The sequence below is a fragment of the Trachypithecus francoisi genome, unplaced genomic scaffold (genome assembly GCF_009764315.1).
Source record: "Trachypithecus francoisi isolate TF-2019V2 unplaced genomic scaffold, Tfra_2.0 Lachesis_group20, whole genome shotgun sequence".
Lineage (NCBI taxonomy): Eukaryota > Metazoa > Chordata > Mammalia > Primates > Cercopithecidae > Trachypithecus > Trachypithecus francoisi.
This window is the reverse complement of record NW_022681466.1, coordinates 52,599,277-52,622,433: the sequence shown is the minus strand read 5'-3', so window position 1 is coordinate 52,622,433 and position 23,157 is coordinate 52,599,277. Positions and strand designations below refer to the sequence as shown.

Here is a 23,157-nt window from a genome sequence, read left to right as displayed (position 1 = left end):
GGAGAAAGTGGCGAAGATGACGTTGGGGAAAGAGACGGAGAGGGGAAAAAGATCGGTGGGAGAGAAGAGGATGAGGCAGGGAACGAGGTGGGGAGAGGGAAGAAAAAGGCAGAAAGACGGGCTGAGAGAGAAGACAGTGCTGGGAGAAGAGGGGAGGGCGGAGGGAGGGAGAAGGGAAGCGGGGAAAGAAGGTGGGAGAAGGTAGTGGGGGAGAAGAAGGCAGCGTGGGAGAAGGGTTGGGGGAAAAAGAAACAACAGTGATACTAATGTTTAAACGTCGTCGTCTTGGAGCTAAAGAATCAAGTGTTGCTTTACAGTCCCGGCCTAACTTGGTTCAATAAATTCCCACTTCCAAATATTTTGCGATTGCAGTGTGGGTCATTTTTAGTACTTAGATCCAGAGCAGTCTCTGATTGTTAGTGACGGTGCTATCAAATTGCATGCTGTTCACCAGCTATAAACGAAAAGATGACATTTCCTTGAAGCGCATTTTGATATGTAATTAAAAGACTTTTCCAAAAGGCTCACTGGGGAAAAAATAGAGGTGTGTAGCTTTGGCATTGAACACGGAGTCTCTGATTTTAGATTGCATTTGTTTCCCCAGATCTTTAAGAATGTGGCAGAAACATGATTGTGAATACGGCATTCATTTTGTAGGACAGTGCATGTTATTTTAACAGAGATAGGGTAAACTGATATGCCTATAAGAAAATTAATTCAATTTAATTAATTCACTCATACAAATTTAGATTTCCTTAATATAAAAAACCCCAAAACAGTTAAATTGCCTTAGTGTTTTAACATAACTTCATGCTTAGAGGCAAGAGAATTTGTAAATGCGATCCTGTAATGCTGGTGTTGCGTTATGCCTGTATAAAATACATTTTAAACCTAAATGTTGCTTTTTTATTTTAAGTTATAGAACTTCATAGAAGTTTGAGTTTTAATACTTACAGGTGAACTTGACAAATTATTAATTGGTGAATGATAACTATTATTGCTTGTAAAATAAGCAGTTTAATGATGTAAATACATTTCATATTACACTATAGTTTTTTAAAAATATTTTCTTTTGTATTCTAGTTTAAAATCCTGGAGTATTTACTGATATCTTATTTCCCCATGAAAAGGCTTAAGCTAACTATACTGTATTTCCAAGCAAATGTTTGTACCAGAACATCAACTGTAGAAATTAAGCAAAATCTGTATTTTAGGACAGTTGCAGTGGCTCACACCTGTAATCCTAGCACTTTGGGAGGCCACGGTAGGTGGATGGCTTGAACTCAGGAGTCCCACACCAGCGGTGGGCAACATGGTGAAACCCTGCCTGTAGAAAAATAAACAAAAAATTAGCCGGGCATGGTGGTGCACCTCTTGTATTTTATTTGATCAAATTGAAAGTTTCATTTACACCTGGAAAACAAAATGAGTTAATGTACTCATACAGAAAATAATTAACCTCTTGCCCAAAAGGGGTTCACTTACAGTTTACATACGTTCATTCATACTGTCACGTTTACAGTGGGTTAAACATGTCTGAGCACTGCTTATGAGTCAGGAACACAAGTCAGTATCCACGCTGAGTATTACCCAAGCTTCTCCCATCTGTTATATAGAATAGCCTAGATAATTTCATGGACTTCATCTCTTTAATTTGTTGTGGAACACTAACATGACTTCCTCGTATATAATTATCAGTGTTGCTCTTAAATAGATGTTTTCATATGGATATTTACTAGACTTACAGTGACTTGCAGATATGTCATCCATATCTAATGCATGCTATACTAATTCTGTAGTCTTTAATTATTAAGTCTCACATGGTGGTTTTGATTTTAAAGAAGCTCTTGGAGATCAGGTGGTTTGTGTTTTATTTCTCTCGTTATTTTACTGTGAAGTAAAGTGGATAAAGATTCTGGAAGCACAACTGTGCACAGCCACCCAGTGAAAAGGTCCATTGTTAGTTCCCTCCATGCAAGCTTTGGGTATTTAACACAGCATCAGGCATAGGCAACCTTTGCAACATTAAAACAAGGAGGTTGCAATTTGAGTCATTCTCAGTCACTGACAGTCTCTATATGCAAATTTAACAGCATGGCCACCCTATAAACACATAGGACAGTGTTCGGATTGGCTTTTTAAAACAAATTATATCTTTTTGCCAAAAAGAAAGAATACGCAAGGTAATAACTGCAAGTCACCATGCTTTCTTAAGAAAGAGTATCTGAAAAAGATACATGAAAACAAACATTTGTCTTTTTAAAAGCGTTCTATGTCATTGTGGAAGCAATGTCACAGAAAAAAATGGTTAGAAAAAATCTGAATCAGCATGAAATAAAATATTTTGAGGGTTATTGAACACTGTTCATTTTCATGAAAATCAGACAAGGTTATTTAGCAGAGGTATTTCTGTAATTGTGATACATTAGCAAAATTAGCTGTGTTCTGCGATGCTCGAACTTGCTCTGTGTGTGAAATGGCCTACCATTAATCCAAGGAAATTTGTTGTGAAACATGTACTGTAGAATTAAGTTCAAAATCTATCTCTGCTTAAATCACTTAATTTTGTTAAATAAAACTTGGTTTCCAACATTGTTTTTTGTCTCCAGAAAAGCACAATCTGCTCAATTCTTAACCAAGTGGAAGAGAGAAAATATTCAAGAAAGACAAAGCAATTGTGCACGTCACACTGCAGTTGAAAAGTGTTCTGATACTGAAGCTATGTCCAGTATTTTAAGCTGCTTTTATGCAGAGTGATCACTTGTACATTAATCTCAGAAGATTCTAGATGGAAATTCAGAGGGGCCCAGTCAATTAAATGTGCCTCTCTGAGAGAATCCCAGTGATACTTACTCACTTTCCCGTTTTCCGATCATTGATCAGGTGGTTACAGATGCATGAAAGATACATGATTTTTAAAAACAAGATAATGTTATTTAAAACATCAGTGTTCAGTGCTTGCATTTGCAAAGAACATAAATATTAGATGATTATACTGAGAACATTGCTTAATAATCAGCAAAGAAAAAATGTTCTGATTCTGAAATAAATGGAGAGGGTTAGCGTGAAATTTTATATATATATATATATATATATATATATTTTTTTTTTTTTTTTTTTTTTGAGACAGAGTCTCACTCTGTTGCCCAGGCCGGAGTGCAGTGGCGCGATCTCCGCTCACTGCAAGCTCTGCCTCCCGGGTTCATGCCATTCTCCTGCCTCAGCCTCCAGAGTAGCTGGGACTACAGGCACCTGCCCCGCACCCGGCTAAGTTTTTGTATTTTTAGTTAAGACGGGATTTCACTGTGGTCTCGATTTCCTGACCTCGATTATATGTGTAGGTATTTACCGTATTAAAATTGAATCTGATAAATTGAAAGAAGTATGTTACCTGATTCAAAGCAGTGATGACAAACTCATTGTGTATTAACATAAGTGACAAATTTGCATGAAAAATTAAACAAAATAGAAATTAATGTGAAGAGTGATATTGTCTTAGTTTTATTTAACCTCTTTAATGTCTGATTTAATAGATTATAGCTGGATTATCATATTTAACTCCACATTTAATCTGTTAAAATATATTACTGAGTTTAAACAAGTGTATGAAGAAAATCTGGTCTCAACAGAGAAAAACAGTTGGAAAGGGAGAAGTATTTTAATAACCTTTTTGGGTAATGGGGGACAATCTTCTTTGATACTACACTGAAAATGTTAAAGGGGAAGTTTCTTAAAAGTTAGCTGTAACGTGGAATCTGGAAACTGAAATATGAAAACCCCTAAAACTCTTAAGATTTAAAAAAGATTAATTTTACTCTAAAATCTGTTGTTCCATCTTATACTTTTAATTAAGTTTAACCCATGCCCAATTTTATAATATCATCCATTAGACATTGTTTCACGGAGTTAAGCAGATCTTTTAAATGTTGGCACATTTCATTATACAATGTCAAATAAACAAACAAAAGCTTTGTTAAATCATTGCCAGCCTAACCAGAAAGATCTTTAGGTGTTTGGACAGCAGTCTGGCTCAAGTAGTTGATAAAGTTTTCCAAAATTCTTTTTTTAATTCAGATTTTAAATTTTATCACTGATATATAGGATATTGTCAGTTTTTCTTGAAGTGAGAAACTCACTCTTTTTCACTTTTATTCAGTCTTTATCATCTAGTAAATGTCACTTCTATTCTTCCATAAGAAATCTCGAATCCTCTGGTACTACTGTCTTCCTCTCATACTGCAAACCAATTCATCAGTAGATCTTGTTGGTGATTCTTTTAAAACATACTGTGAATCCAAGCATCTCTTACAGGTCTACTGCTGCCACTCGCTCAGCCACTATCATCTCAGGTCTCGATTAGTAGCCTGTCCTTCTAGATGCTTTTTACTCCTTCTACTATTCCGTTTGTCTTTCCACGAAGCCATGTAGTTGATTTTTCAAAAATATCATTTAAAATGTCACCCTGGCCGGGTGCGGTGGCTCACGCCTGTAATTCCAGCACTTTGGGAGGCCAAGGCGGGTGGATCACGAGGTCAGGAGATCAAGATCATCCTGGCTAGCATGGTGAAACCCTGTCCCTACTAAAAATACAAAAAAAAAAATTAGCCAAGTGTGGTGGTGGGCTTCTGTAGTCCCAGCTACTTTGGAGGCTGAGGCAGGAGAATAGTGTGAACCTGGGAGGCAGAGCTTGCAGTGAGCTGAGATCCTGCCACTGCACTCCAGCCTGGGCGACAGAGTGAGATTCCGTCTCAAAAAGAAAAAATAAATAAAATAAAAATTAAAAAAAAAAAAATGTCACCCTTTGGCTCAAATTCTTTAAATGAGGACAAAACTCATTTTTTTTTTAAATTTAACTTTTAAGTTCAGAGTACATATGTAGGCTTGTTCCATAGGTACACTTGTATCATGGGGGTTTGTTGTATAGATTCTTTCATCATCCAGGTATTAAGCCTAGTACCCATTAGTTTTTTTCCTTCTCTTCTCCCTCCTCCCACCCTCCACTCTTCGAAAGGTGAGAACTCATTTTTCTTGCACTCTTCAGCTGATTACCATCAGTTCCAAACCTCCCCACTTTACCCTCCTTGCCGGCTTGCCTTGTCTGTGTCATGATGTGAAACTATGCAGCATCTGCTGGAGGGTCGCTGGAGAAGGATGGAGTTCTTCCTAGTTCTGAGTGCTCCTCAGCTTGCTCTTGTGGTGCACAGTAGCCAACCGTGGCCATTACCTCTCTGGGGACAGAGCAGGTCACAGGCAGCACCTAGGGGAGCAGCTTCCCAGTGTTTTGTCAGTGTAGACACTCAGCAAAATTCTCTGCTGTTGAGCAGGCCACATCCTCACCCTCTCCAAGGAGGTCTAGCACTCAGCTCTGGCGTGTGTGGGGGATTCTTCCAGATTTATTTCTTCCTACAGTGCTTGCCTGAAGCCCTGGAGAGTGCAGTGGCAGCTCCCTGAATTTGCTGTCCCTATTTTGTGTGTGTGTGTGCTTTACCTTTCACAAGCTTGCAGAACCCACGGCCCAGGGCTGGTTTGAACGAGGCCCAACAAACTTTAAAATACTATGAGCTTTTTGGCTGGGTGCCAGTGGTTCATGCCTATAATCCCAGCACTTTGGGAGACTGAGGTGGGCAGATCACTTGAGGTCAGGAGTTCAAGACCAGCCTGGCCAACATGGTGAAAACCCATCTCCCTCTACTAAAAGTACACAAATTAGCCAGGTGTGGTGGCACATGCCTGTAATCCCACCTACTCAGGAGACTGAGGCATGAGAATTGCTTGAGCCTGGGAGACAGAGGTTGCAGTGAGCTGAGATCATGCCACTACACTCCAGCCTGGGTAACAGAGCAAGACTCTGTCTCAAAAAACAAAACAACAGGCTGGGTACAGTGGCTCACACCTGTAATCCTAGAACTTTGGGAGTCCGAGCCAGGCAGATCACGAGGTCAAGAGATCAAGACCATCCTGGCCAACATGTGAAACCTCGTCTCTACTAAAAATACAAAAATTAGCTGAGCGTGGTGGTGTGTGTCTGTAGGTCCAGCTACATAAGAGGCTGAGGCAGGAGAATCACTTGAACCCGGGAGGTGGAGGTTGCAGTGAGTCGAGATGGTGCCATTACACTCCAGTCTGGCAACAGCGTGAGACTCTGTATCAAAAAACACCAGCACCACCAAACAAAAAACCAAAAACAACAACAACAAATAACCAAAAGAAACAAACAAAGCTATGAAATTTTTTTTGTGTTTTTTTTTTAGCTTATTAGCCATCATTAGTGTTCATGTATTTATTTTATGTGTGGCCTGAGACAATTCTTCCGATGTGGCCCAGGAAAGCCAAAAGATTGGACACCCCTGCTTTAAGAGACAATTCCCTGAAATAATTAACAGTTATTTACGTTCAATTTCCCTTATTCAAATTACTGTGCAGTTTCAGTCTCCTGGTTGGACAGTAACTGACCACAATGTCTCCCAAGGCCCTGCATGATTTACTTCCTGGCATTGCTCTGAAACTATCGTCTACCATCCTCCCCTTGTGCACTTTGCTCTGGCCTCACTGATGGACACATTCTTCCTAGAACATCCTCCTTCTTACATTTGTCTTACTTTTTGCCTAGAATCTTCTTCTTGCTTTCCCAATGTCTCTTTAGCAGAATTTTCCACATACAATATAAAACAGTGCTTCCAATACAACACTTTCTCTCTACTTTAGCCTGCTTCATTTTTCATGAAAGTTCTTGTCGCCTCATGACGTTACAGTCATTTATTTCCTGTCTGTCTGACTCTTCTCACTGGAAAGTTATGCCCTTAACAGCATACACAGTCTGTTTTGTTCCTGGTTAATCCTTGTGCCTGCACCTCCGTATAACCTAGCACATAGTAGACAATTAATTGAATTAATTAATGAATAAATGACGGTAGTATACTTCCTAGATGAGAAAACTGAAACTCAAAAGTGATAAGTACCAAATCAGTATAAGATAAAAGTTAGGAGTTTAAGCTCTTTGGGGAGAACATGTCGGTAAATGTGGGTTTTGCTACATCCTACTAGTGTAACATATGTATTTCTTAAATTTTGGGTGCCTCATTTTCTTTTCTTTTTTTTTTTTTTTTGAGACGGAGTCTCACTCTGTCACCCAGGCTGGAGTGCAGTGGCCGGATCTCAGCTCACTGCAAGCTCTGCCTCCGGGGTTCACGCCATTCTCCTGCCTCAGCCTCCCGAGTAGCTGGGACTACAGGCGCCCGCCACCTCGCCCAGCTAATTTTTTGTATTTTTTAGTAGAGACGGGGTTTCACTGTGTTAGCCAGGATGGTCTCGATCTCCTGACCTTGTGATCCACCCGTCTCGGCCTCCCAGAGTGCTGGGATTATAGGCTTGAGCCACCGCGCCCGGCCGGTGCCTCATTTTCTTATCTGTAAAAAGTGGATTGTAATAGTAAGTAATTTATACTGTGGATATATAGAGTAAATAAAATTATGTATATAATATGCCTAGTACAGTGCTTGACACATTAACAATTCCATATATTTAGTTATTTGTACAATTATCTGTAGTTGCAAAACTATAAATACAGGCTTGTCATCTTTCTGGAGAGATAGCAAGAGAAAGGTTAAGCTTATAAAACGTCTAAACAATAAAAATTATATTATTGAAGTAAAATGCCTAAACAAGGGCTGGTTTTAATATCAACTAATTAGTAGCTGCCTGATAGTAAGAAATGACTCTAAAATCAAGTAGACAAGAAAATGGTTGAGGAGGCTGACCAAATCCTACGCTATACTGCACGTTCAGTAACCGTGTCATAGCAGTGATGCCACATTGCTTTTCTTTGATTGAATCGTGGCATCACAGATGAGAACCGAGGGACTAGATAGATCATAGATAGATAGGTACACACATACATGCGAACATTCACACATATCTACGTACGTAGATAGATACATTCATATATGGATGCATACACAGATAGATTTTTTAAAACTGTTGAACACAAATCCAGTGATCTATGAAAGTGAAGGACAAATATGGTTATATAAATATGAGTCTTTCAATGAATTTTCAGCAGATAATAGATGTTTTTTGTGGCTGAAACAGAGGATCACTGTTGCCTTTCTTTTGTAAACACAGGTCTATGACTGACTAAAGCTATTACATGAAAACTGAACATTTCAGCAGGGTGGGGCGTCACCTCACTTGTGAAGCACAAGCAGTGAGGGAACTCCCTCCCCTAGCCAAGGGAAACCTTGAGAGACTGTGCCATGAGGAATGGTGCACTCTGGCCAGATACTACGCTTTTCCCACAGTCTTCACAACCCACAAACCAGGAGATTGCCTCGGGTGCCTACGCCACCAGGGCCCTGGGTTTCAAGCACAAAACGGGCAGCTGTTTGGGCAGACACCGACCTAGCTGCAGGAGTTTTTTTTCATACCCCAGTGGTGCCTGGAATGCCAGTGAGACAGAAGCATTCACTCCTGTGGAAAGGGGGCTGAAGCCAGGGAGCCAAGTGATCTAGCTCAGTGGATCCCACCGCCACGGAGCCCAGCAAGCTAAGATCCACTGGCTTGAAATTCTCACTGCCGGCACAGCAGTCTGAAGTTGACCTGAGACACTAGAGTTTGGTGGGGGAAGGGGCTTTCACCATTACTGAGGCTTGAGTAGGCTCTTTTCCCCTGACAGTGCTAAGGAGGCTGGGAAGTTTGGACTGGGTAGAAATCACCACAGCATGGGAAACTGGCTGTGGCCAGATTGCCTCTCTAGATTCCTCCTCTCTGGGCAGGGCATCTCTGAAAAAAAGGCAGAAGCCCCAGTCTGGGGCTTATAAATAAAACCCCATCTCCCTGGGATCAGAGCACCTGGGGGAAGGGGCAGCTGCAGGTGCAGCTTCAGCAGACTTAAACGTTCCTGCCTGCCAGCTCTGAAGAGAGCAGTGCATCTCCCAGCACAGAACTTGAACTCCGCTAAGGATCAGACAGCCTCCTCAAGTGAATCCCTGACCCCCATGCCTCCTGATTGGGAGACACCTCCCAGCAGGGGTCAAGAGACACCTCATACAGGAGAGCTCTGGCTGGCATCTGGCTGGTGCCCCTCTGGGACGAGGCTTCCACAGGAAGGAACAGGCAGGAAATCTTTGCTGTTCTGCAGCCTCTGCTGCTGATACCCAGGCAAAAAATATGGAGTGGACCTCCAGCATACTCCAGCAGACCTGCAGCAGACAGGCCTGACTGTTAGAAGGAAAACTAACAAGCAGAAAGGAATAGCATCAACATCAATAAAAAGGACGTCCACTCAGAAACCCCATTTTGAGGTCACCAACATCAAAGACCAAAGGTAGATAAATCCATGAAGATGAAGAAAAACCAGCACAAAAACGCTGAAAATTCCAAAAACTAGAACGCCTCTTCTCCAAAAGACCACAACTTTTCACCACCAAGGGAACAAAACTGGACAGAGAATGAATTTGACAAATTTACAAAAGTAGGCTTCAGACAAATTGCTCCAGGCTAGAGGAACACGTTCCAACCCAATGTAAGGAGACTAAGAACCTCAAAAAAAGGTTAGAGGAATTGCTGACTAGAATAATCAGTTTAGAGAACAAAAGTCACCTTATGGAGCTGAAAAACAGCACAAGAACTTCATGAAGCATACACAAATATTGATAACCGAATTGATCAAGCAGAAGAAAGGATATCACATATTGAAGATCAACTTAATGAAATAAAGCATAAAGACGAGATTAGTGAAAAAAAGAATGAAAAGGAATGAACAAACCTCCAAGAAATATGGGGCTATGTGGAAAGAACAAACCTGTGTTTGATTGGGGTACCTAAAAGTGACAGGGAGAATGAAACCAAGTTGGAAAACCCTCTTCAGGATATTATCCAGGAGAACTTCCCCAACCTAGCAAGATAGGCCAACATTCAAATTAAGGAAATACAGAGAACACCACAAAGATACTCCTCGAGAAGAGCAACTCCAAGACACATAATCATCAGATTCACCAAGATTGAAACAAAGGAAAAAATGTTAAAAGCAGCCAGAGAGAAAAGTCGGGTTACTGACAAAGGGAAGCCCATCAGACTAACAGTGGATCTCTCTGCGGAAACCCTACAAGCCAGAAGAGAGAGGGGGCCAATATCCAATGTTCTTAAAGAAAGGAATTTTCAACCCATAATTCTATATCCAGCCAAACTAAGTTTCATAAGCGAAGGAGAAATAAAATCCTTTACAGACAAGCAAATGCTGAGAGATTTTGTCACCACCAGGCCTGCCTTACAAAGAGCTCCTGAAGGAAGCACTAAACATGGAAAGGAAAACCAGTACCAGCCACTGCAAAAACATACCAAATTGTAAAAACCATTGACACTATGAAGAAACTGCATCAACTAACGGGAAAAATAACCAGCTAGCATCATAATGATGGGATCAAATTCACACATGACAATATTAATCTTAAATGTAAATGGGCTAACTGCCCCAATTAAAAGGCAGAGACTAAAAAATTGGATCAAGAGTCAGGACTCATCAATGTGCTGTATTCAGGAGACTCATATGCAAAGACACACATAGGCTCAAAATAAAGGGATGGAGGAATATTTACCTAGCAAATGGAAAACAAAACAAAAAAAAGCAGGGGTTGCAATCCTAGTCTGATAAAAGAGATTTTAAACCAACAAAAATCAAAAGAGATAAAGAAGAACATTATGTAATGGTAATGGGATCAATACAACGAGAAGCGCTAACTATCCTAAATATATATGCACCCAATATGGGAACACCCAGATTGATAAAGCAAGGTCTTAGAGACCTACAAAGAGACTTAGACTCCCACATAATAATAGTGGGAGACTTTTTTTTGTTTGTTTGTTTGAGATGGAGTCTCGCTCTGTCGCCCAGGCTGGAGTGCAGTGGCGGGATCTCAGCTCACTGCAAGCTCTGCCTCCCGGGTTTTTTACGCCATTCTCCTGCCTCAGCCTCCCGAGTAGCTGGAACTACAGGCGGCTGCCACCTCGCCCGGCTAGTTTTTTGTATTTTTTAGTAGAGACGGGGTTTCACCATGTTAGCCAGGATGGTCTCGATCTCCTGACCTTGTGATCCGCCCGTCTCGGCCTCCCAAAGTGCTGGGATTACAGGCTTGAGCCACCGCACCCAGCCGTGGGAGACTTTTAACACCCCATCATCAGTATCAGGCAGATCAATGAGATAAAATTAACAAGGATATTCAGGACTTGAACTCAGCTCTGGACCAAACAGACCTAATAAACATCTACAGAACTCTCCACCCCAAATCAACAGAATATACATTCTTCTCAGCACCACATCACACTTCTTGTAAAATTGACTAATAATTGGAAGTAAAACACTCCTCAGCAAATGCAAAAGAACAGAAATCATAACAAACACTCTCTCAGACCACAGTGCAATCAAATTAGAACTCAGGATTAAGAAACTCACTCAAAACTGCACAACTACATGGAAACTGAACAACCTGCTCCTGAATGACTACTTCGTAAATAACAAAAGTAAGGCAGAAATAAATAAGTTCTTTGAAACCAATGAGAACAAATATACAATGTACCAGAATCTCTAGGACATAGCTAAAGCAGTGTTTAGAGGGAAATTTATTGCACTAGATGCCCACAAGAGAAAGCAGGAAAGATATAAAATCGACATCCTAACATCACAATTAAAAGAACTAGAGAAGCAAGAGCAAATAAATCCAAAAGCTAGTAGAAGACAAGAAGTAACTAAGATCAGAGCAGAACTGAAGGAGATATATGAAAAACCCTGCAAAAAAATCAATGAATCCAGGAGTTGGTTTTTTGAAAAATCAACAAAATAGACTGCTGGCCAGACTCATAAAGAAAAAAAGGGCCGGGCGCGGTGGCTCAAGCCTGTAATCCCAGCACTTTGGGAAGCCGAGACGGGTGGATCACGAGGTCAGGAGATCGAGACCCTCCTGGCTAACACGGTGAAACCCCGTCTCTACTAAAAAATACAAAAAACTAGCCGGGCGAGGTGGCAGGTGCCTGTAGTCCCAGCTACTCGGGAGGCTGAGGCAGGAGAATGGCGTAAACCCGGGAGGCGGAGCTTGCAGTGAGCTGAGATCCGGCCACTGCACTCTAGCCTGGGCGGCAGAGCGAGACTCCGTCTCAAAAAAAAAAAAAAAAAAAAAAAAAAAAAAAAAAAAAAAGAAAAAAAGAAGAATCAAACAGACACAATAAAAAATGATAAAGGGGATATATCACCACTGATCCCACAGAAATACAAACTACCATCAGAGAATACTATAAATGCCTCTATGCAAATAAACTAGAAAATCTACAAGAAATGGATAAATTCCTAGACACATACACTCTCCCACATCTAAACTAGGAAAAAGTTGAATCCTTGAATAGACCAATAAGAAGTTCTGAAATTGAGGCAGTAATTAATAGCCTACCAACCAAAAAAAGTCCAGGACCAGACAGATTCTACCAGAGGTACAAAGAGGAGCTGGTACCATTCCTTCTGAAACTATTCCAAACAACAGAAAAAGAGGAACTCCTCCCTCACTCATTTTATGAGGTCAGCCTCATTCTGATACCAAAACCTGGCAGAGACAAAACAAAAAAAATTTCAGGCCAATATCCCTGATGAACTTCGATGCGAAAATCCTCAATAAAATACTGGCAAACCGAATCCAGCAGCACGTCAAAAAGCTTATCCACCACAATCAAGCCGGCTTCATCCCTGGGATGAAAGGCTGGTTCAACATATGCAAATCAAATAAACGTAATCCATCACATAAACAGAACCAATAACAAAAACCACACGATTATCTCAATAGATGCAGAAAAGGCCTTCGATAAAATTCAACACCCTTCGTGCTAAAATCTCTCAATAAACTAGATATGGATGGAACATATCTCAAAATAACAAGAGCTATTTATGACAAATTCACAGCCAATATCTTACTGAAAGGGGAAAAACTGGAAGCATTCCCTTTGAAAATTAGTACAAGACAAGGATGCTCTCTCTCACCACTCCTGTTCAACATAGTATTGGAAGTTCTGGCCAGAGCAATCAGGCAAAAGAAAGAAATAAAGAGTATTTGGTCAGGCACGGTGGCTCATGCCTGTAATCCCAGCACTTTGGGAGGCCGGGGCGGGCAGATCACTTGAGGTCAGGAGTTCGAGACCAGCCTGGCTAACATAATGAAACCCTATCTCTACTAAAAATACAAAAAAAATTAGCCGGGCATGGTGGTGTGTGCCTGTAATCCCAGCTACTCGGGAGACTGAGGCGGGAGAATTGCTTGAAGCCGGGAGTCGGATGTTGGAGTGAGCCGAGATTGTGCCACTGCACTCCAGCCTGGGTGAAAAGAGCGAAGCTCTGTCTCAAAAATAAATAAATAGCCAGGTGTGGTGGTGCACACCTGTAATCCCAGCTACTTGGCTGAAAGGCTGAGGCGGGAGAACCACTTGAACCCGGGAGGTGGATGTTGCAGTGACCCAAGAACGTGCCATTGCTCCAGGCTGGGCACAACAGCGAAACTTCGTCTCCAAAAACCAAGCCAAAACAAAACAAAATAAAAAAGAAAATGTATATAAACATATTTTCAGGGATCCATGCAAATTTATTTATTTATTTATTTATTTATTATTTATTTTTTGAGACAGAGTCTAGTAGCTCTGTTGCCAGACTGGAGTGCAGTGGCACAATCTAGACTCACTGCAATCTCCACCTCCTGGGTTCAAGAGATTCTCCTGGGATTACAGGCACGTGCTGCCATGCCCAGCTAATTTTTTTTTTTTTTTTTGGAGATGGAGTCTCGCTCTGTCACCCAGGCTGAAATGCACTGGCACAATCTCGGCTCACTGCAAGATCAGCCTCCCGGGTTCATGCCATTCTCTTGCCTCAGCCTCCTGAATAGCTGGGACTATAGGTGCCCGCCACCACACCCTACTAAATTTTTTATATTTTTAATAGAGACAGGGTTTCACCATGTTGGCCAGGATGGTCTCGATCTCCTGACCTCATGATTCGCTCACCTGGGCCTCCCAAAGTGCTGGGATTACAGGCGTGAGCCACCGCGCCTGGCCAAGACTGGTGTTTAATTCCCAAGGCCACTCACTGTGGTTTGAGCATGTGCCACAGCCTGTGCTCGGGTTGATGCCCCACATTCCCATGGTTATCCAAAAGAGGCCCTCAGACTCACAGTGGCCATTATTAATACTCTGAGGTTGCAGCAGCAGTGGCAACTGAAAATCTACAAGCATCGGAAGAAAGAGGTGTTCCTGGATCCCATTGACTGCCTATTTCTCACTTTGACTGAGGCCTGCCTCCTGAATGATGACGGCTATCTAGATATGAATGAAAGCAGACCCCCTGTGTACCAACATGTACCTGTGGCTGTAGGCTCCCCAAACAGCAGTGAGTCCTACTTGTCATTGGCCCTGGAAGCTGCCTCCATGGGCCTGGGTCAACAGAGGGTAATGCCTGAAGGCTCCTACCCACAGTACGAGGTGTGCGGTAATGAGGAGCAGCTCCTCGGCCAACTCCAAGAGCTGCAGCTGGATGAAGACTTAGTGCAAACTCTCCAAAAATAGAGCATCTTGCTGCTGGAAGGGGGCCCTTTCAGCAATCTGGGAAGTCATCTAGCGAGAGAGCATTTCCATGCATACTTCTGCCAGTATTTGTTCTCAGCTCTGCTGTCTCAGGATCCAGACCCGGCCTATAAATTAGCTTTACGTGTCACAAGGTTACCTGTTTTAGAAAACTCAGGTTGTGCAGGCAACACATCCCTCCTTCACCATATGGTGTCTCTGGTGCCCAGCCGTTATCCTCCCTGGTTCCCGCTTGGACACTTGGAATCAAAGCGGTGGGAACTGGCCTCCACCATGCCAGGCCTCCACTGGCCTCCAGTGGTGGGAACTACTGCCAAAGGAGACACTTTGAGGCTCTGAACAATTCTGGAAGCAATGCAGAGGCACATTTGTTCTTTCCCCCTCATCTTCAAACTGGCCAAAAATGCGTTCAAGGTTGCTACTCCCACTAACAGTAGTACTGACAGCACCCTGCTCAACGTGGCCCTGGAACCTGGGCTACAGGTGATGCGGATGACCTTATCAACCCTTAACTGGAGACCCCGAGAGATGGTACGATGGTTGGTGATCTGTGCTACAAAATTGGGTAACTCCCACCTCCCTCTATGCCCAGGGGAAAGGAGTTTCTATGCCCTACTCTTGGGACAGGACAATGAATCCATGGAGCCCTCATATTCCTATTCTTGATGGCCTAAGAAAGGAGGGGGCTGATGGTGGGAGAAGATGGCCTCTGTTGAGCCAGCCTAAGTTCTGTCCTCACTGCTTAAAACAACCGTATGCTGACGTCAGCAGCACTTTGACCCTCGCATCAGAGAAATGTCTAAGAGAATGAATTTTCAGCTGCCAATACTCAAGTGTGCCCCTCGGAGGAAGTGGGCCTGGTCGTTTGGTCCCTGTCCCTGTCCATGCTTGTGAGAAACCCCAGACAGCTTGGAGGCTCAGGATGCTTTCTTTTTTTGGGGTGGCGGTGGGGGATGGAGTCTCATTCTGTCGCCCAGGCTAGAGTCTAGTGGCTCAATCTCGGCTCACTGCAAGCTCCACCTCCCGGGTTGACGCCATTCTCCTGCCTCAGCCTCCTGAGTAGCTGGGACTACAGGTGGCTGCCACCACCCCTGGCTATGTTTTTTGTATTTTTAGTAGAAATGGGGTTTCATCGTGTTAGCGAGGATGGTCTCCATCTCCTGACCTCGTGATCCGCCTGCCTCGGCCTCCCAAAGTGCTGGGATTATAGGTGTGAGCCACCACGCCCAGACGGCTCAGGACCCTGTCTAAAGCCCAAAGCCCCAGCATAAGACTCTACCCTGAAAGGCCCCACTTCAGCTAGAACCCCTGGCAGATCCGCCACCCTGGCCTCAGGGCAAGCAAACCCCAGGCTCTACTGGACTAAGAGCACCTGCAGAAACCTTCAACCCTCTGGCCTGGGGAAGGAAGGGATAGGAAGAGAGCCCAAGTGGGGTCTGGCCATCTGGGATCCTTCCCTTGCCCTGGTTTGCCTCAGATCATCTCAAGGTTGCTGAAGAGGAAGGATAACCCATCTCCACAGGCCAAGTTCAAACCCCACACGATAATCTGGGCAGACCTGAATCAGGACCCAGATGGCCACGGCTGATCTCAGGCACTGGCCTGACAGGTATGTGGGCCCCAGTGAGCATCTTGCAGAGCTGGGACACACTCTTCACCCCTACTGAGGCTACTAGTATTGTAGCTGCCACAGCCGTATTCCACACCACTATCCTGCGCTTCAGTCTTGATTATCCACAGCGGGAGGAACTGGCTAGCTGTGCTTGCACACTGGCCTTGCAGCGTGCTATGAAGCATCCACAGAGCTGTGCCCTGTCAGCCCTTACACTCTGAGAAAGACCACATTGCCTTTGAGGCCGCCTGCCAGATTGCCACTGAGGCTGCTGCCGATGGCACGGCCCATTCCCAGCTGTTCCCCATTGCCTGCTATGCGCAGCTCCGTGGCTGCACGCTCCATGCCTTCAAGCTGGCCTCATTGGCCATGAGCCATCTTAACCTGGCTCTTAACCAGGATACCCACCCAGCCATCAATGACGTGCTCTAGGTTTGTGCCCTCAGCCACTCACTGGGCAAGCATGAGCTGGCTGGCGGTTCTCATCCCCCTGGTGGTGAAGAGTGTGCACTTTGCCATGGTACTTTCAGACATCCTGTGTGCGACGCTGCACGGTGACTGCACCCGAGGCTGCCGCAGCTCTGGAAAGCTCATCTCCACTGACAGAGCTCCATTGCGCCAGTTGCTGATACCACCATGAATGCTTACATCAACACCCACATCAGCCTGACACACATCAGCCATTGCTAGTATGGAGTTCACTGAGTTTCTAAGCAAGGCTCAGGAGACCTTCCTGCTGCCCCAGGATGGCTTCCTGCAATTTGCCCAGTTCATTAACAACCACAAACAGATCTACAAAGGCAAGGAAAAGCTGATGCAGCTGGTTCGAGAGCCCTTTGGCTGAGAAAGCAGATAGTTCACTGGCCCGGCAGCCTGGGTCCCCAGGTAGTATCAGGTCAGGCCAAAAACACTGAAACATTTGTCCACCCTGAGAGGACTCTGAGCACCTGTGGCTGAGGCCAAAGGACCACAGGGCTAAGGATGGGGAGAGTCCAACTCTAGTGGATATGCATACCTTGGCAAGCTTCTCACTACAGCCCACTGTTCATGGAAAAGTTGGGCCCTGCAGATCGACCAGAAAGCCCAAGATATGCCACTTTCTGCCCCTATGTCCTGCATGTCCTGGGCATTGGCCCTGTCTCCCTTGGCAAACACAGAACACTGTTCCATCTCAGAGATTGCTGAACCAGAGAAACAGATGCATTTATGGTACTGTAAATACTATAGTATATGTGTTGCCAATTATTGTAAAGTCGTAAGTATTTATAATTCTGGTTCTGATTTGATGGGCACTTGAGTTAGCTGTGGGTGGAGGATATACTTATTGTCTGAGGAGACTCACAACCATTTCTCAGGTTTCCTTTGCAGAGTGTATGACCTTCCCAGTGGGATAGTGGGGGTGCCAAGTAGAAAAATGACTGGTTAGAAAAAATCCCAAATCCCGGCCGGGCGCGGTGGCTCAAGCCTGTAATCCCAGCACTTTGGGAGGCCGAGACGGGCGGATCACGAGGTCAGGAGATCGAGACCATCTTGGCTAACTCGGTGAAACCCCGTCTCTACTAAAAATACAAAAACTAGCCGGGCGAGGTGGCAGGCGCCTGTAGTCCCAGCTACTCGGGAGGCTGAGGCAGGGGAATGGCCTAAACCCGGAAGGCGGAGCTTGCAGTGAGCTGAGATCCAGCCACTGCGCTCCAGTCCGGGCGACAGAGCAAGACTCCGCCTCAAAAAAAAAAAAAAAAAAAGAAAAAATCCCAAATCCCAAGACTAGTCTATGCAGAATCTCTCGCCTGCAGACAGGGCATTAATAGCCCAGGGTGGGGTGAGCGGCAGAGACCAGGACTGGATGTAGACTTTTGCCTCACAAAGCTGTGAGGACTCTGAAGCTCCTGCCCCTGCCTCACACAGCCTCACCAGGAGTCTGCTGAGCACCTTTGAAACAAGTGCAGGGAAAAGATGGAGGTCTGGGAAGCCACTGAGCTCACAATATTCATCTACACTGGTCACCTTTGTGTTAAAGAGTGTGTGTATCTGTATAACTGAGTGAGTACATGTGTCAATGTGCATAGATAAATCTGCACATGCCTGTCTGTATGTGCACATTATGGGTTTACGTGTATCTATGTCAGTTCTATGGCTGCGTACCTGTGAGGATATCTGCACATTGGACTGTGGGTCTCTGTGTGAGGATGTAACATTTGCATACATGTGAGGATGCATATCTATGTGTAAATGCTCTGTTTTGCATGTTTAGTGTGTGTGTACCTGGGCACACATGAGTGCATGTGTAGAAATATGTGTCTGTATGTATGCTTGCTCTCCATGCATCTGTGGTTTTATATGTGTAACTGAGCGTATTTCTACATGTAGGGATGACCGCGTGTTCATCTTGGAGGATCTGCATGAATGTGTCCTTTTTGCGAGATTTCTCTTCCCATTCGTCTTAAATCTCTCTCACCAGCTAAATGTTTGTTCCCCATCTCTGTGCCTCCTCTATTCATTCTCTCCCCAAACAAGCTTCTAAACACCAGCCTCCCTCTGCCATCAAACTGGCTGCTTTCGCTGCACAGTTCTCTTCTCATCCCATACTTGCTTTCTTCCCCTGCCTTTCTGCCTCAAGCTTCCTCTGCCTGCTTTTGTCACAGTCTCATTGCTTGATGACTTGAAGGCTAGGGCTGATCTGTACTTAGCCTCTCCCTCCCTAATTTCTAGCCCTAGTGGGCAGCCCTGTCATAGCCCTGGCTGACTTCTATAGTGTATCATCATATTCCTGCTACCTTCCTGACCCATATGCTCAGCCTAGAATTGTTGTAGGAGATAGCAAGGGCTATCAGAAGAGTCAGTTGGTTACCTTGGTGTTTACTCTTTTATGTCTTAGTTCCTGAGTTGGGGGTGGGGTTTGTTAGGGAAGGAGTGGTATATCTAGAATGCGAACTAGGAACTTCTCCGTCTGCTTTTTCTTTCGTTGACAAACTGTCACCTTTTCTACTTCAAACTGACCAAGAAGTTGTATTTGCTGTTTGTGGCTACTTAAGTCCTACTGCCCAGCTAAGCGCCCCTACGTCTCAGCCCAATGGGTTGGTTAAAAAAGAGAGAGAGGGATCACATTTTTGTGTCACAATTGCCCTTGTTTTTAGCAGGTGTCTGAACTCACAGTGCTTTTCTATGAATAAATCATGGATCACATGAAACATCATTTTTCTTAAAGAAAAAAAAAAATCCCTAATCTCAGAGGGGACCAGCAAATACTTAATAGAAGATTATAGATTTCCTGTGAGTGCACATGGCTTGGGGTGACCGGATTCTGTAAAGCAAATGTTACTGTCCTCAAATTCATGTGTTGAATTCTAATTCTATGTGATGGTATTTGTAGGTGGGGCCTTGGCAGGTGAATAAGTTCATGAAGGCAGGGACCTCATGAATGGAATTGGTGCCCCTATCAAAGGGACTGCAGAGAGCTCCCTCATCCCTTCTGTCATTAAGGACACAGTAAAAAGATGGCTGTCTATGAACCAGGAAGCCAGCCCTCTGCAGACACGAAATTTGCTGACCATTTGACCTTGGATTTTGCCATCTCCAGAACTGTGAGAAATCAGTTTTCTGTGCTACCTAGTCTATGGCATTTTGTTTTGACACCCAGATTAGCTAAAGTGCCAGCATGTCAACTTGCACACATCATTCTTGGAAACTCTGATGTCAAATCCTTGATGGCAAAAGGTGATTGATCTGCCAGAGACATGAGCCTACATCATCCCTCTTTCTACAATAAACCAGAGAGTCAAAACAGGCAAGAGTAGGTCAAGGTCTTCTAAAAGCCATACCTGAAGGGTTTCCAATAACAGTTGACTCGATGGTAATTTGATGACACAAAAACAACAAAAGGCACAACTATCAGAGATTTTCAGGATTGCCTCAAAAACACAATATAACATTAGGGAGTTCAAAAAGGTGCGAAGTTTCAGAAATAAAAGTTTGTTGATATACCGTTTCATCAACTAGTAATTCTAATACTATTAATAAATGCTAGGGCAGGTGGCAGCACAGAGAGCTTGGGGCACAAGTGCTGTCTTTAAAAGCTTTGATTGCTGTACCCTTTGGAGCTGCTTCCTGGTCCCCTCAGTCCCTGCCCGCTTGTTAGGAGCCCGTCCTGGGCAGTGCACTAGGGGCAAACAGCCTGGATGCCCAGTTGCAGACAGAAATCCATGCCTGGAGGAGGAGGCCGCCTCTGGGAGCAGGAGGAGCTGCTGGAACTCTTCTAACCACCCTTCTTTTAATGCCCTCAAGCACCTCCTGCACACAGATAGACCCCACCAGCAGCAGTAGAATAAACAGGACCTGCAGCAGCAGGACTGCAGCTCTAGTGAATGAGACAAGCCTCTCTCCAGCAAGGTAGACGAGCCCAGGCTCAAAACCCTGGTCTCTGCCTCCATGTTTGCTACCATGCCCAGGACTAGGGGCAGCATGGGAGCTGCTGGCTGGGGCCGTGCTGGTCACCCCCTCCCTCCGACTTCTCTCTCCAGCCACGTTTTCAGTTGCAGGACTAAGGCTAGTGGCTACAGTAGGTGGTGTGATTTCAGTCAGCTCCTCGTTGGGCTGGTCCTTGGCTGGAGCTCCCTCTAGCTCCAGCGCTGTCTCTGGAGGGGTCTCTTCCCATGCTGGCTCTGGCTCAACAGCTGGTGCTGGAAGTGCTCGTATTTCTGTATATGGACCAGGAGCTGAAAAAGGAGAAAGCGTCCCTAGCGTCAGTCACTTTCCACTGGAATTTCCAAACACAGAAACAACCTCCCTGAATTTAAAGGAGTTCCAGCCCCTAAACACCGCCCCCACCAAAGTCTTCCGGACTGCAGGCCACCTCAACTTGTGCCTGTGCCTCCATGGGCTCCCGAATCTCCTCCTGGACAGGGACAATGTGCAGATGCAGCCCCGATGGGATCTCTGGTGTGGCCTGGCCCACTAGGGCCTGCCCCTGGCTGCCCTGTGGTACCTGGGTGTGCCTTCTTACAAAGGGCCACAGGCGCCTGGGTTGAAGGATGAGCCTTCTTCGGCATCGTCGGAAAAGGCTCTCACTCCCTCCATTCCTGAAGCAGCAGCCTCTGGAAGTGGGGAAGCAACACGAGAACATCTTGTTCTCTTGAGCGTCTCCCACCAAGTGAGCTGGTTACGGAGCTGACTTTAGGATCTGGGCGCCTGGTTACCAGAGTTCTAAGTTCTGTTCGGGTCTGTCATTAAGGAAGTGAGGTTGCTTCTTTAAGGTTCTGTCCCCTCGGCCCCTTCCATAAGACCTCCTCAAGACTCCACTGGGCTCCTGACTGCTCACCCTCCCCCCAAGACAACTCCTTACCTAGACACCATTATGTCAACCCAGGGCCTGCTTGGACACCTGTGTCTGATGTTCACCAGGGGCCGGATGTCCTCCTCAGGCCTGATGTCCACGGAGGGCCTGATGTCTGCCTTGGGCCTATGTCCCTCTTGGGGCCTTGTGTTCACCTGGGGACTGTATCCAGCTGGGGCCTGATGGCTTACTGGGTCTTGTTGTTCACCTAAGGCCTTGTGCCCACCTGGGGTCTGGTGATCACCTGGGACTTGGGTATCAACTTGGGGCCTGGGTGTCTACTTAAGGCCGGATGTGTGTCTAAGGCCTGAGTTTTTACCTGGGCCTGATGTTCTCCTGGGGACTGGCTGTGTATCTTGGGTCTAATGTTCACCTGGAGCCTACATGTCTACCTACGGCATGTGTCTACCTGCGGCCTGATGTCCACATGAGTCTGGTGTTCAACATGGGCCTACTGTCCACCTAGGGCCTTGGTGTCCATCTGGGGCCTGGCTGTCAACGTGGGGCCTGGTGTACCCCTTGAGTCCAGGGTCCATCTGGGGCCTGATGTCTGCCTGCAGGACTGGCGTCCTCCTGAGTGAGGTGGGAAGATCTCTGGAGCTCAAGAGGTTGAGACCACAGTGAGCTGTGATTGTGCCACTGCCCTCCAGTCTGGGTGACAGAGTGAGACCCTGTCTCAAACAGATCAACAGAAAAACACACAAATTATATAGCTATACAAAAATATTTTCTTTCCTTTTAACCTTATTCTATGAATTTTTTTCATTATTTATTTCACTTTTAAAACGTTTTTGTTAAAAACCAAGACACAAGCACACACTTTCGCCTAAGCCTAAGTGGGGTCAGGATCATCATTTCACTGTCCTCTACCTCCACATCTTGTCCCACTGGAAAGTCTTCAGGGGCAGTAACAGGCATGGAGCTGTCATCTCCTTGATAATAATGCCTTCTTCTGGAAACCTGAAGGACCTGCCCGAGGCTGCTTCACAGTTAACTTAAACACAAAGTAGTAAGCGTATACTCTAAAATAACAATTAGGCCGGGCGCGGTGGCTCAAGCCTGTAATCCCAGCACTTTGGGAGGCCGAGACGGGCGGATCACAAGGTCAGGAGATTGAGACCATCCTGGCTAACACGGTGAAACCCCGTCTCTACTAAAAAATACAAAAAACTAGCCGGGTGAGGTGGCGGGCGCCTGTAGTCCCAGCTACTCGGGAGGCTGAGGCAGGAGAATGGCGTGAACCCAGGAGGCGGAGCTTGCAGTGAGCTGAGATCTGGCCAGTGCACTCCAGCTTGGGTGACAGAGCGAGACTCCGTCTCAAAAAAAAAAAAAAAAAAAAAAAAAAAACAATTAAAAATATAGGATATTAAATACATAAAATATTAACAGCAGCATCTATTATTTTCATTATGCACTGTACATAATTGTACATACCCACATCACCACAAACATGTAAACTCTGTGGTGTCCAATAAATCTGCCCTTCTTTACCTGCAACTGTCTTGGTAAATTCTTTTACCTCACATCCCACAGTCCCAGAGAGTCGCTGCTCCCCTTTGACACTGAGTAAGGAGGAGATAGAGCTGACACCATCCAGAAATGTTCCCTGAGGCCT

The 23,157-nt window shown here is 44.9% G+C and overlaps 1 protein-coding gene and 1 pseudogene across 2 annotated transcripts; one reads left to right on the top strand and one right to left on the bottom strand.

Annotated features, from left to right (window-relative positions):
- Nucleotides 1–16: 16 nt before the first annotated feature.
- On the top strand, nucleotides 17–17,549 carry LOC117068011 (annotated as a pseudogene).
- A 418-nt stretch (nucleotides 17,550–17,967) lies between these two features.
- LOC117066427 (CMT1A duplicated region transcript 15 protein-like protein) lies at nucleotides 17,968–22,198 on the bottom strand. 2 transcript variants are annotated; one of them, XM_033181787.1, is made up of 3 exons: nucleotides 21,552–22,198; nucleotides 21,068–21,303; nucleotides 17,968–20,925 (listed from the first exon to the last, which is right to left on the bottom strand). In XM_033181787.1, exons 1-3 carry the CDS (start codon nucleotides 21,560–21,562, stop codon nucleotides 20,345–20,347), a joined length of 828 nt encoding a protein of 275 aa, XP_033037678.1. In that variant the 5' UTR covers nucleotides 21,563–22,198; the 3' UTR covers nucleotides 17,968–20,344. The 2 variants fall into 2 exon arrangements, with proteins under 2 accessions (XP_033037678.1, XP_033037677.1); XM_033181786.1 differs by having other exon boundaries at nucleotides 21,068–22,198.
- Nucleotides 22,199–23,157: the final 959 nt, after the last annotated feature.